The following is a 12,150-nucleotide window of genomic DNA, read 5'->3' as shown; positions in this document are numbered from 1 at the left end:
CCAAAACTGTTTTTGACAAGGTCATTCCCTCCTGTTAAATCCAAAGGTCATTTTTTGTCCTTAACTGACCACACCCAATCACCAGCATTTGCCAGAGTTCATTATTCCTTCCTAGAAACACATTCTTCAGTTGTCTTCCAGAACACCTCACTGGCTGTTTCTTCTCAGTCTCCTTTACTAGTTCTTCCTCATCCTGATTTCCCTGGTAGCTCAGACGGTAAAGATTCTGCCTGCAATGCAGGAGACCTGGGTTTGATCCCTGGGTTGGGAAGATCCCCTGGAGAAGGAAATGGCAACCCACTCCAGTATTCTTGCCTGGAGAATTCCATGGACAGAGGAGCCTGGTAGGCTACAGTCCATGGGATCGCAAAGAGTTGGACACGACTGAGTGACTTCACTTCACTTCCTCATCCTGAAACAGGAGGGAAGAGAGAGGGCACAGACTTTAAAAGAATGACATAGCCCAAGGACACGACATAAACTGATTAGAACAAACAGGTCCAAGATGTCAGAGTGACTTCCACTAGACCTTTGAGCCCCACTCCAGTACTCTTGCCTGGAAAATCCCATGGATGGAGGAGCCTGGAAGGCTGCAGTCCATGGGGTTGCTGAGGGTCGGACACGACTGAGCAACTTCACTTTCACTTTTCACTTTCATGCATTGGAGAAGGAAATGGCAACCCACTCCAGTGTTCTTCCCTGGAGAATCCCAGGGACAGGGAAGCCTGGTGGGCTGCCGTCTATGGGGTCGCACAGAGTCGGACACAACTGAAGCGACTTAGCATAGCATAACATAGCATACACTCATCATAATACATCAGCAAAGTAAATTGCCACACCCACTTGTGCCATCACAGTTCTGAGGCCAACCATCAAAGACCAAAAAGAGGGCAGTGGCCCAACTCCTGGAAATCCTTGCCCTTTCCCAGGATGACAGAGGATGAGACGGTTGGATGGCATCATAGACTCAATGGACATGAATTTGAGCAAGCTCTGGGAGTTGGTGATGGACAGGAAAGCCTGGCATGCTGTAGTCCATGGGGTCACGACTGAGTGACTGAACTGAACTGAATTTCCCAAAATAGTTGGAATAATCCCATTCATTGTTGTTGGTCAGTTGCTAAGTCATGCCCAACTCTTTAGGGCCCCATGGCGTCACCACATGTGGGATCTTAGTTCCCCAACCAGGGATTGAACCTGTGCCCCCTGCAGGGGAAGTGCAGAGTCCTAAACACTGGACTGCCAAGGAAGTCTCCCATCAAGTCATCCTATTTATATTGTAGCCTCTCTAGCCTCTCCACATATCAATCCTCTTTCCCTTATCTTCCTCATAGTTAAACTTGTTTTTCTTATTTATTATCTGCATCCCTTACAAGCCTCTGGAGGGCTGGAATTCGATGGTTTTGTGTACTGTTTAATCTGCAATGCCCACAACAATGGCTGGCACATATTAAATTTTCAATACACGTTTGCTGAGTAAGCGAATCCATGCCACATGGATAAACCACTTGGATTTCTTTATGTAAAAAACTAAGGACTCTTGAATGATTTATTAGAAGAAATTCCTCTTCTAAGTTTATCAAGCAGAAGCAAAGTGAGTAAATAGCTATTGTTTGGTAAAAGCAAGGGACATTTCAAGGATTTTCAACAGTTATCCCTATTTTAAAGAAGGTTCACATTATCTCCTAATCTTACTTCCCCTTCTTTCTTAGGGGACTTAAATTACTCTAGCACTAAAGAGGAGTAACTGGTTAAGCAAATCTATAATACAAAATGGCATCCTTCTGCTCACATCACTGGTTTCAAATGGAATTCAAGTTAGGAATAAGAACACAGTTCAGGGGGCAGCAGGTGAGACTGTTAAATTTAAATTCTCTTAAGGACGAAGTCATGTATCATTTCACAACCTAAATAACTAATGGGATGGCAGAACCTTAGCACAGACTCTGAGAGCAAGGAGTTTAGGAAAACAAGAAAAAGATGCTGAAATATGTTTACCGATTCAGAGAAAGAGTGGAAGTTATGAATCACTAAGGAAACTGGGAAGGAGATGAAGAGAGGAGTTTGGGTACCTCCGGAAGTGAAAGAAGCGGCAGGCCACAGTGGAATCATCTTGCTCCTGCTCCTTAAACTTCCGATACCGCTCCAGGCGGCACTCACGACACTTGTGCAGGTGAGGGGCTACATTGATGCAAGACCCATCCTGCAGGAAGGGCTCTCCGGACTGCTTCAGCTTCTTTACTTTGCTCACATCTTTCAGCACTGACTGGCCCACTGTGAGAAGGCAGAGCGAGAAATGGTTGGTCATGAAAGGTTTAAAAGAGATGCAAAAACATAATCCTCCTGAGGACAGACATTGTCCTGACCTGAGTCACTTCTCCTTGCACTGGATGGGCATGAGCCCATCAGGTCCATCCTTGGCAGAAAAGGAGCAGAGGGAACAAAGAGGCTTCAACTGGGAAATAAAAACCATGGAGAATTTGTGGGAAGTACCCCATGACAATGAAACAACTCTGAGTATGGGTGAGGAAAACTCAAGAAGGCAGAAGGTAGCTTCTTGCCACCAGCCCCTCAGGATATGACTGTTCTACTAATCAAGAACTCTTGGTGCTTCTATGGGAAACCAAATCCTAATGAGAATGGTGACTTGCCATTTTCTTAGACACTTGTCTTTACACAATTTCAGACCATAACCTCACTCCACAGGAGTTAACGGCTTTTGAAAGACGTTTAAAATCATAAATATGTGACAGAGAGGAGCAAACTGAGGAGCGGTTCTCTTGCTTCATCAACTCTACTAAAGGCTGCTATGTGAGAATACAGATAGTACTGAGTAACTCCCCTAAGTTCATTAAAGGGGAAGGACCAAAGGCAGGAGAAATACACTAAGGGAGGAAAGAGTTCCTGACCAAAATTAACAGACTATCAAGACTTTGTGGGATTATCATTAACAGGACAGATCTCTCTCTTACAGTGCTGGTTTAGATCAACCCTGCCTTGAACCAGATGAGTTGATGAGGGATCCCTACTGCACCCTTTGGACTATGTAATTCTATGAGATTATAGGACTTTCCATCAAAAAGAGGGCCTCTGCTGCCCAAGAGCACAGCAAGCATTTGAGGCAAGTGCCAGAGCCAGGCCCATGGATAATCTCAGCAGGATCACCTTTCAAGGGAGCAGTCCGAGGCCGGCCCTTGGGGGCCTGCTTCCCTTTGCCTTTTCCCAGCAACAGCTCAGCACTGCGTTCCCCATTGGGGCCCAGCTTCCCCATCAGGTGTTCCGGAATCCCCTTTAGACCGGTCTTGGCTTGGAGCTGCTCCTCAGAGTCGCTTAAATCTGACAGGTCACTATTGGTACTGGAGTCTGAGTCCTGTCTGCAAGCCAAGCTTCGCTCATCCAGTGAGAACCTTTTCACAGCTTCAAAAGGAGCTTTGTTCTCCTGTGAAAAATCTGCTGGGGAGGACAGAAAGCTGCCTGAGTGCCTGCCAAAGACGTTACTAAAGGTTTTAAGGAGAGGATTGTCCTGCTGCCCAGGCCCCACAGTTGGCCTCTCCTCTGTGGGGCTGGAGGAGAGAGTAGGCATCTCAATGGGCTGGGTGAGGCCGCTGGTGGGTGAACTGGAGCGGCCATTCCCCATGGCAGAGAGGCTTGGCCCCCCAGTGGTAAGAGCTGAGCCCAGAACACCAGACACCAGTTTGGAGGAGTCAGTTGTGATGAAGAGGGTTTTCTTCTTTGCTAAAGATGCTGAATCTGTAGAGGAGTGAGACTCGGGCCAGCTGGGTGCTGCCTTGGAGGTGACAGTGGTAGCAGAGGAAGAGCTACCTGATGCCTGAGATGCAAAGCTGCTGAAAGGACTGTGTTCAACTTTCTCCACAAATGCCAAGAAAGGGTTAGAAGGCTCTTCTCGGGACAGTTTAGGGGGCTGTAAAAATAGATTTTCATGACTGTCTGGGGTGCGGGCATTTAGGAGGCTCCGTGGGAAGGCTGGCGTGAGGGTGGGCATGGACTCTGCAGGCACTTTCCGATCCACAGAGCTGCCAGCCTTAGAGCCTGATTTAGTGTCTGCTCCAAGAGTGGATCTTCCTTTACAGAGGCTCTCAAGGCTTTGTTTAAATGAGTCTCGACTGGAGGAATCATCAGCCAAATTCTCTGAAACGGTAGTGAAGTAGTTACTGGTGGGTAAAGTTTGGGACATGCATTGAAAAAACAAGTTTTTGGAGAGATCAGAGTCTTTCTGAGACTCTGGTGCTGGGCTACAGCCAAAAGAGAAGCCCAAAGGTTTGTTCTCTGTGGCAAGAACCCCATTGGACTGGCTCCTTCCACTTCCAAAAGTCAAAGCTTGTGATGAACCCGGGAGTGATGCTCCAAATCCAGAAGAGGCCAGGACAGAATTCCTTGAATTCTGAAAAGAAGATAGCCAGAGTTAGTGATGCTGGCTTCCTTGACAATCTTTTGATACCTTCTTGGACCTAGGCTAACATTTCTTATGGGTCAATCAATTTTTCTCCTCTACAATTCCAGGAAAACTGCTCTTATAACTGTTACTTTGCCAGGAAAGAAAACTGCCACAGACAACACAGAGGGGTCTTTAGCAAGGTGAGACAGAGATGGCAGGATGAAATGATACCCTTGGTTGTTAGCCAACTGACTGTCAAAGCACCAGGAGGCTGTGTAGGCTTCTAAGTTATCTATTTAGAAATGAAGACTCTGTCAGGGAACTGAAGAAAAGGGTTCCTGAATGTAAATGAGCTTTTAGTCTGAAATAGAGTGAAATATTACTAGTGACCCTGTAATATTAATTTACCTCAAAGACCTTAGGGGCTATGGTTAAAGTTTTGGTTGAGTTAAGTCATTGCAAATTGCCCACTCTTACAAAAGTGACTTCAGCCCTATGAAAAGCTCATTGTACATTAAAGAAAAGTATCTTTGTCTGAAAATCGCTAAGATGGACCCAAATCAACGTATAAGCTGAATTATCTGTTTCTCTTAAAGTTAGATCTAAAGGTGCTAAATTAAAGAGGCATACCAGTTACTGAACACTTCTGTTATCATGATTTAACAAGTCTCCAAAGTGGAAAACTGTAGATACTGATAACACCCACCAACAAAAGTACTCAGCATAACAAACTGGAGAATGAAAAAAAAATTTTTTTTTATACCTTAAAAATGCTAACTTCTGCAATTGGATAAAGAAGGATGTGTACATAAAGAGGGGTTAGAATCACTTTCATATACTATATCACATACTCATATATGTGGATAATACAGAGAAATATCCATAGGTAGGTATAAGTACTTACATAATACTTATATTCACTTTAAAGTATTAGAAATAAAAATTATTTCATGACCGCTTAATAGATATGGAGTTTCTCTTGGGGAAGAAGAAAATTTCTTTATGTGAGTAGTGATGGTTGCATAACATTGTGAATATATAAATGCCATGATACTGTACACCACAAATTGTATAAATGGTAAATTTTATGTGTTAACTTAATTTTTAGAAATGTAACGTATATCAGATAAATGAAAGGGTGTTGTTAAAAAAAAGCGGGGTGGAGGATCTCTTTAACTATGAATCTCTTTAACAGTGGATCTCTTTAACTATGTAAGAGGAGTCTACATTAGGACTTTCTTTGAGGGTGGCCAAGAGGCATGAGAGCCAGGCAGGCCTTCTATGGCTTGCCTCCAGGTGACATCTGCTACAGAGACCAGTTCAGGGCATTTCAATAACTTAGTTCATTCTCCTTTTTTCTTTTCCTTCCCATTAACCAAAAACCACTGACTTAAAATTCCTCCAAATAAAAAGAAGAGAATAGACAGACACAGCACTGATGCTATGCTGTTGTTTCACTGGCTGGATCTGGCCAGGTCCCTCGACACCTGCGTGACTGCAAGGAATGAGCATAAGGATCTCAGGTTTCGCTACTAAAGTTACCCTCTAAAAATAAACACACACATGGACTTCCCTGGTGGCTGAGTGGTAGAGAATCCTCCTGCCAGTGCAGGAGACATGGCTTCCATCTCTAATCCAGGAGGATCCCACATGGCCGTGGAGCAACTAAGCCTGTGCATCACAACAACTGAGCCTGTGCTCTAGACCCCAGAAGCAGAAACTGCTGAGCCCATGTGCCTCAACTACTGAAGTCTGAGCACCTAGAACCCATACTCTGCAACCAGAGAAGTCACCACAGTAAGAAGCCCTTGCACTGCAACTAGAGGAAAAGACAAGGCAGCAACGAAGACCCGCACAGCCAAAAATATTAAATAATAAATAAAATTATATAAAAAATACACACATGAATGAAAAATAATTGGATGCTCTTTCATTTTCCTACAACTGATTAAATTTCAAATCCTTTTCTTATAAGAAAGTGATGACAAACTGATTTCAACACAATTTTCAGAGCAGGAAGTTTCCTGGGGGGGTGTGTCCCTGGTTCATGATGGAAATATCCATTTCTGTACTTTTAAATCATATCCCAAGAGAATACCTAGGCTAACCCACTAGTAAAGTTACTGATACAATCACAGAAATTTCTCAAACCTGTTTGGAAAATGCCCTCTGAATCCGCACTTCATCTATTCAGCTTTGCTACTCCAAGAACAACAGTATTCAGTGGATCTCTTCATGAAGCATGTAATACTTGCTCTGTTTTGTAATCCCCATTTACATCTATTCTGCCTTTGACATGGATTTAATTTTAATCAATTTGGGCAATATGATGACTTAAACAGAGGAGAAATCCACATAAGATCCCCACCTAGTTCTCTTGGGAATGCTGGTAAACTAACAGAGAACAAATCATGAAGAGTGTAAACTTTGCATTTACAGGCCTTCTCTTCTTCTGCCTTGGCACTTCACTTCCCTCCCCATCCCTGCACACTAGAGATTAACAAACTGGATCTTCTATGAAGGGGAAGAAATCAGATGAAATGTACATGCCATGTTTTATATGACACTGTTATAAAACAATTCCATTTTAGGATGTGAGCTCCTTCAAATAGGATTTCAATTCTCTGTTTATAATATACAGTACTTAGCACACAGTAGTTTCTTATACATAATTTATAAAAGTCACTTAGTATTTTATTTGTATTTCATATTCCAGTTTGAATTAATAGCCAATTTGAAAAGAAAATATGACCAGCATCATTAATCATACTTTGGTGACCAAAATAAGAGCCAAGACTATAAGAACTGATTTTGATACTGTTTCAGATTTGACTGGGGAGCCAACTTGATGTTAACTTTATTTAACAAAAGTTGCATTTCAGCAACAATATATGCATATCAGATAAAGAACCTAGCAAGCTGGATACTACCACAATTAATTCCATCAAAATTTCCAGGTAAGGCTTAAAAGATTAAGAGGGGGGAAAAAAAAACCTTCTATGGTCATATCAAAGTGGCCCAGCCTCAAAGGAAAATATAGAAAATGATGAACTGAAAATGGGTTGGTAATAGTAGCTTTTACATAGCCCTAATTATAGTGTTCACTGTTTCCAACACTATAATTCATTAACCTTGCTTCACAAAGGCCTGGTGGAGGCTAAACCACTACACGAACTAAATAGATAGCCGAGTTTAAAAGATTCCCCATTAGATCTATTTTAACGACACATTAAATTGGATTGTGTAATCAAGTTTTGATTAGCCCAACTGTTAGGTGACTTTTAAGAGCTGAGAAAGTTTTAAGAATATACACATTTATCCAACAAGCAGTAAAGGACTATCCACAGAATACAATTTAAACACATCTCAGAAATACTCCTTCCCTATGGCATCTGAGATGCTTTTTAATGTGTTAAGAACAAAGTAGGGTGAAAGTGTGAACCCACATCTTGCAAATCTGCCCCTGAAACAACTCACCTCTCCTGGGGCCTGCGACCAGCTGCCTTTCTGTTTTTCCGGCCCAGTCCCTGTTGCAAGGCCAGTGTCTGAGATCCTCACCGTGGTTGGGGTGGAGCTGGCGGTAGTGACCACAGCTGCTGAAGCCACCATACACTGGCCAACTTGTTCCAGTGTTTTTCCTGCCTCTTTATTTTCGGCTCCACCCACCTCTGGGGCCAAAGGTGTCTGACCTGTGGCTGCAGAATACGGAGTGAAAGGTAGAGGTGTGTCCCCACCCACAGGCTCATCCTGCACCACCAGAGTCCTGCCGTTTTCTTTGGTGTAAGTGGCAAAGCGAATGCTGCGGTTAATCTGGGGGACAAATGTAGTCGGTGGCTGCTTGGTTCTCTGATCCAGCCCTGGCTCTCCACTGGCATTCCCTCCTTTCCAGGGCCCTCGGCTTGCCTCGCCTCCATCGCTCCCATTACTGTCTACTTCACCCCTGTCTCCTTTCAATTTCTTTGATGCAGGGTCACACCCAGAGTCCGAAGCACTTTTCCTCCTCCGGCCATCTTTCCCCTCTATGCTCTCTCTCTTCTTCTTTCCTTTGGAAGATTTTACTGCTTTTAACGTACCCCCCTACAAAACAAAATTCAAAAAAGATTTATTACAAGGGACTTTCCATCCTGTGAAAACCATAAACCATTAGCTCTTTCCCATCTCTAGAAGCAGACAATCAAAGCTGGGACAGATTGCCAAATTCCAATGCCAGCTCTAAGACATACCCTTTGTTAAAAAGCTCCTATCTTCCTGTGATTCAATTTACACACACATATTCAAGATAACAGTTACTAGAGGTTAACTCACTTCATAAAACCTCCCTTAAATGAAACGTACTCCTTTCTTAAATGGACTTTTTTCAGGATTTTAGAAATTTGTGGAATATCTTTTATAAAATGGACTGATAAAGCTAGTCTGGGAACTTATTTGCCCCTTGGTGAAAAAAAAAAAAAAATCTGCTTTATTTTATATTTATCTCCTTGTTTGATAGAAACTGGCAAGTATTGAAATATAAAATCTCCTCTATCCAGAAGTCACTAAAAACTGGTGACAACTTAACAATAGGAAAAGGAACATTTATGAGTCTGTGACCAGAGGAAAAGTGAGTCCAACAGAGACAGGTTTGAGTTGCTCTTATGGACACTATAAAGAACACAAATAATTTCCAGATCTTATTTCAAAGCATTAGATACAAACAGGGGGGAAAACTAAAAAGTCAGGGTACCATAACCAAAAACTCAAATCTCTTAGCTCTTTTAGTAATTCCATCCTATCTCAGGAAATCTTATTTAGCCTTATTTGAAAGGTCAGTAACCTTAAAAGACACAGAATTAAAAGGGGGAAATTCCTATCCCTGAGTGAAAACTCTTTCCCTGAGAAGGACAAGAGGACAGGGGATTGGGACACAGTTAACACTCTCTTAGGCAACTTATACCTGGAACATTCTTAGACTGATATCCTATTATTTCTTTTTAGCTGCATTTAGCTAACTTTCAGATAGTTTCATTTAGATAATGTGCTGGGGTGGCAATAAGCTAGTGACATAGTTATTTGGCTGTTATTATTTACCAGCTTGATTAATCGACTCTCACTGCCCTTGAATACATATAGATTCTTGGTGCAGATGTGTATCTTTGTGTAATCAATCATTATTATAGCTCTTATAACTGAATTTTTTTCAAATTTTTCATTTCTTCTTGCCAGTTTTCTCTTCTTTTTTTTCTGCCTTCCTTTTTTTCCCCTTAATTTCCTTCTGAAAACCTTAACCAAAGCTCAAGATTTACTTGTTTCTCCCATACTTTTGGTAATATTAATCTAAGTTTCTAAATCTTTCATTTAAGAACTGTTTTTGTTTGTTAAGAATTATTTTCATTTGATCATTTAAAAATCTTTTTACCCCTTCTTCAACCTCTATCATCACTCAGTTTTCAGTGCTGTGAAGTATTTAAGTACGATCACTGAAATCTCTCCTTTCTTGCTCACTCTTTCCAAGGAAATGAGGTGACCATGGATCTCTAAGAAGCGTTACTGTAAAACTTGGCAGATCTGACAATAATTGTATTTTGCTAGCTAAGACGAGAGTCACACCATGGCAAAGCTGAAAAAAGAAGAATCAACGTCTGTTGCTGAAAGCCAAAGATCTCACCTTTAACTCATTTAGCCAACTTACAGAGCCTGGCTCACAGCAATTTCCCTGAGCAACAACATATAAGTATGTCCTACTTATGGTGAGCTACTCACATGTGAGTAGATTAGGACACTGAGAACAGTAATCTCTAGCTATACCTGGCACAATCTAAATGTACCTAGCATATAATAGGTGCTTAAAGAACAAATGAAATGAGGAAGGAAATAAAAAAGGGACCCAACACAGCATCAAAGTAACAAGTGTTTTTCAGCCACGTAAACACAGTCAAGAGACTTATCCTATTTGTAATAATATAATATGTAGTAAAGAACTATTAAATTTTACCCTGACTCTTCTTTTCCTACCCTAATCTTGTTTTATCAAGCCAAAATGACTGGATAAAGAAGAGGAAGAATTGTATACCCAGCATGAGCAGCCAAGAGAGCAATACAAACACAGGTGCTAAGAAAACTATGAAGAATATGTGGACAGATGGCCGTCCAAGTCAATGTCCTACTGAAGGAAATTCATACAGGATTCCTTAATTGGTTCAGGCACTGGTTTATAATGTGTCTTTTGATGGGTTATGATAATTCTGAATGAACCAAGAGTTGGTCTGATTCACAGAAACTATGGAGTAATCCACTGTGTGCTGAGCACTGAACTAGGCACTACTTTAGTTTGAACTCTTCTTGGGATACGAAATTTCAGATTTCCTTGGAGCTCACTACCACCTAATGGAAAGAAAAAGAGGATGTAGTTTCTTCTCCATTTCTTATTACTGGGTAGGTCATGAATATTACTACTACTTATTACAGCTTTGTCTATTGTTATCTTTCAAATATACCTGTCCTAAAAAAATGTAAGAAAAAAGTAGGCCATTTTAAAACAGTTAGGCAACATAGCCATGATGAAAAGGGTTTGCTCAGACTAGGTCTCTTTCTTGAGATTACCCTCCCTCAACTAGACAAGACTGTGGTGAGAGCAAGAAATGTACAGTGGTCAGAGCTTGAAACCCAAAGCTATTAACATGGATAACACAAACATAATGAAGTCTATGTAACAAGATAATGCAAGCTCATGAGTCTGCTTAGAGACTCACTCCATTACTGTACCTCGCTCTGAGGCGCCGAATTATCCACGAGCATCACATGGATCAGTCTGGGATCTACGGACTTGATCTCACCACTCTATAGAAGGAGGGGGATAGAAATAAGAAAAAAGGAGGAGAAAGATTCAATGCCTGCCCACCAAAGACACAATTATGTATTTTTTCTTATGTAATCTATGCAATTATCTCTATTTGTTTCTACTTCCCTGCTAGAATAAAAGCTCCATGAATAGGGATCTCTATTATTTAATTCACTGCCGGAATAACAACATTTGAAACAAGGTCTAGCATATGGTAAGCACTCAAATATTTGTTAAATGAATGAATGAAAAAATTGAGTTCAATGCCCAAGTGTCTCTTTTAGGGTTACTAATTTCAAATTCTGCATCTCTAAAACCTTCCTATTCTGTAATTAAAAAAACAAAACAAAAAAAGTGAACTTCCCTGGTGGCTCAGTGGTGAAGAATCCACCTGCCAATGCAGGAGACATGGGTTTGATCCCTGGTCCAGGAAGATCCTATATGCTGTGGTAACTAAGTCTGTGAGCTACAATTGCTGAGCCTGTGCTCTAGAGCCCAGGACACACAACTACTGAGCCCACGTGCTTAAATTATTGAAGCCCTGCCAGTGTCAGAGCCAGAGCTCTGCAACAAGAGAAGCCACCACAATGAGAAGCCTGCATACTGCAATTAGAGAGTAGCCCACAGACCCTGCAGCAACGAAGACCCAGAAAAGCCGAACTAAATATAAATAAAGAATAAAATTTAAAAGAAAAAAGAAACCTTCAGAAAAAAACTAAAGGTTTCGGCAGGGGCCAATTTGACAGATACTGTCAGATTTAATGTATACATCCTTTGACCTGGCAATTACACACTTGGGAATTTATTTCAGTAAATAAATAATGTGAAAAATGTATAATGATATATGCTCAAGGATATTCACTGAAGCATTATTTGTATTAGTAAAATACTGGAAATGATTTTTAAATGTCCATCAATTTTAAATTAAATTAGTTAT

At 41.3% G+C, this 12,150-nt stretch overlaps 1 protein-coding gene across 4 annotated transcripts in view; it reads right to left on the bottom strand.

Moving 5' to 3' along the window:
• The window catches only part of KDM3B (lysine demethylase 3B), a 57,638-nt gene that overhangs the window by 25,824 nt on the left and 19,664 nt on the right, over positions 1 to 12,150 (bottom strand). For 2 of the 4 annotated variants that reach the window (XM_010807343.4, XM_003586301.6), the window contains exons 6-9: positions 11,138 to 11,212; positions 7,874 to 8,473; positions 3,166 to 4,402; positions 2,073 to 2,274 (exon numbers count right to left, since the gene is read on the bottom strand). In XM_010807343.4, coding sequence (XP_010805645.1) covers positions 2,073 to 2,274; positions 3,166 to 4,402; positions 7,874 to 8,473; positions 11,138 to 11,212 — 2,114 coding nt within the window. The remainder of the gene's footprint in view (positions 1 to 2,072; positions 2,275 to 3,165; positions 4,403 to 7,873; positions 8,474 to 11,137; positions 11,213 to 12,150) is intronic. The other 2 variants (XM_010807344.4, XM_005209425.5) reach the window with 1 other exon arrangement.

The sequence above is a fragment of the Bos taurus genome, chromosome 7, assembly GCF_002263795.3.
Source record: "Bos taurus isolate L1 Dominette 01449 registration number 42190680 breed Hereford chromosome 7, ARS-UCD2.0, whole genome shotgun sequence".
In the NCBI taxonomy this organism is placed as follows: domain Eukaryota; kingdom Metazoa; phylum Chordata; class Mammalia; order Artiodactyla; family Bovidae; genus Bos; species Bos taurus.
This window is presented reverse-complemented; position numbering and strand designations above follow the sequence as displayed.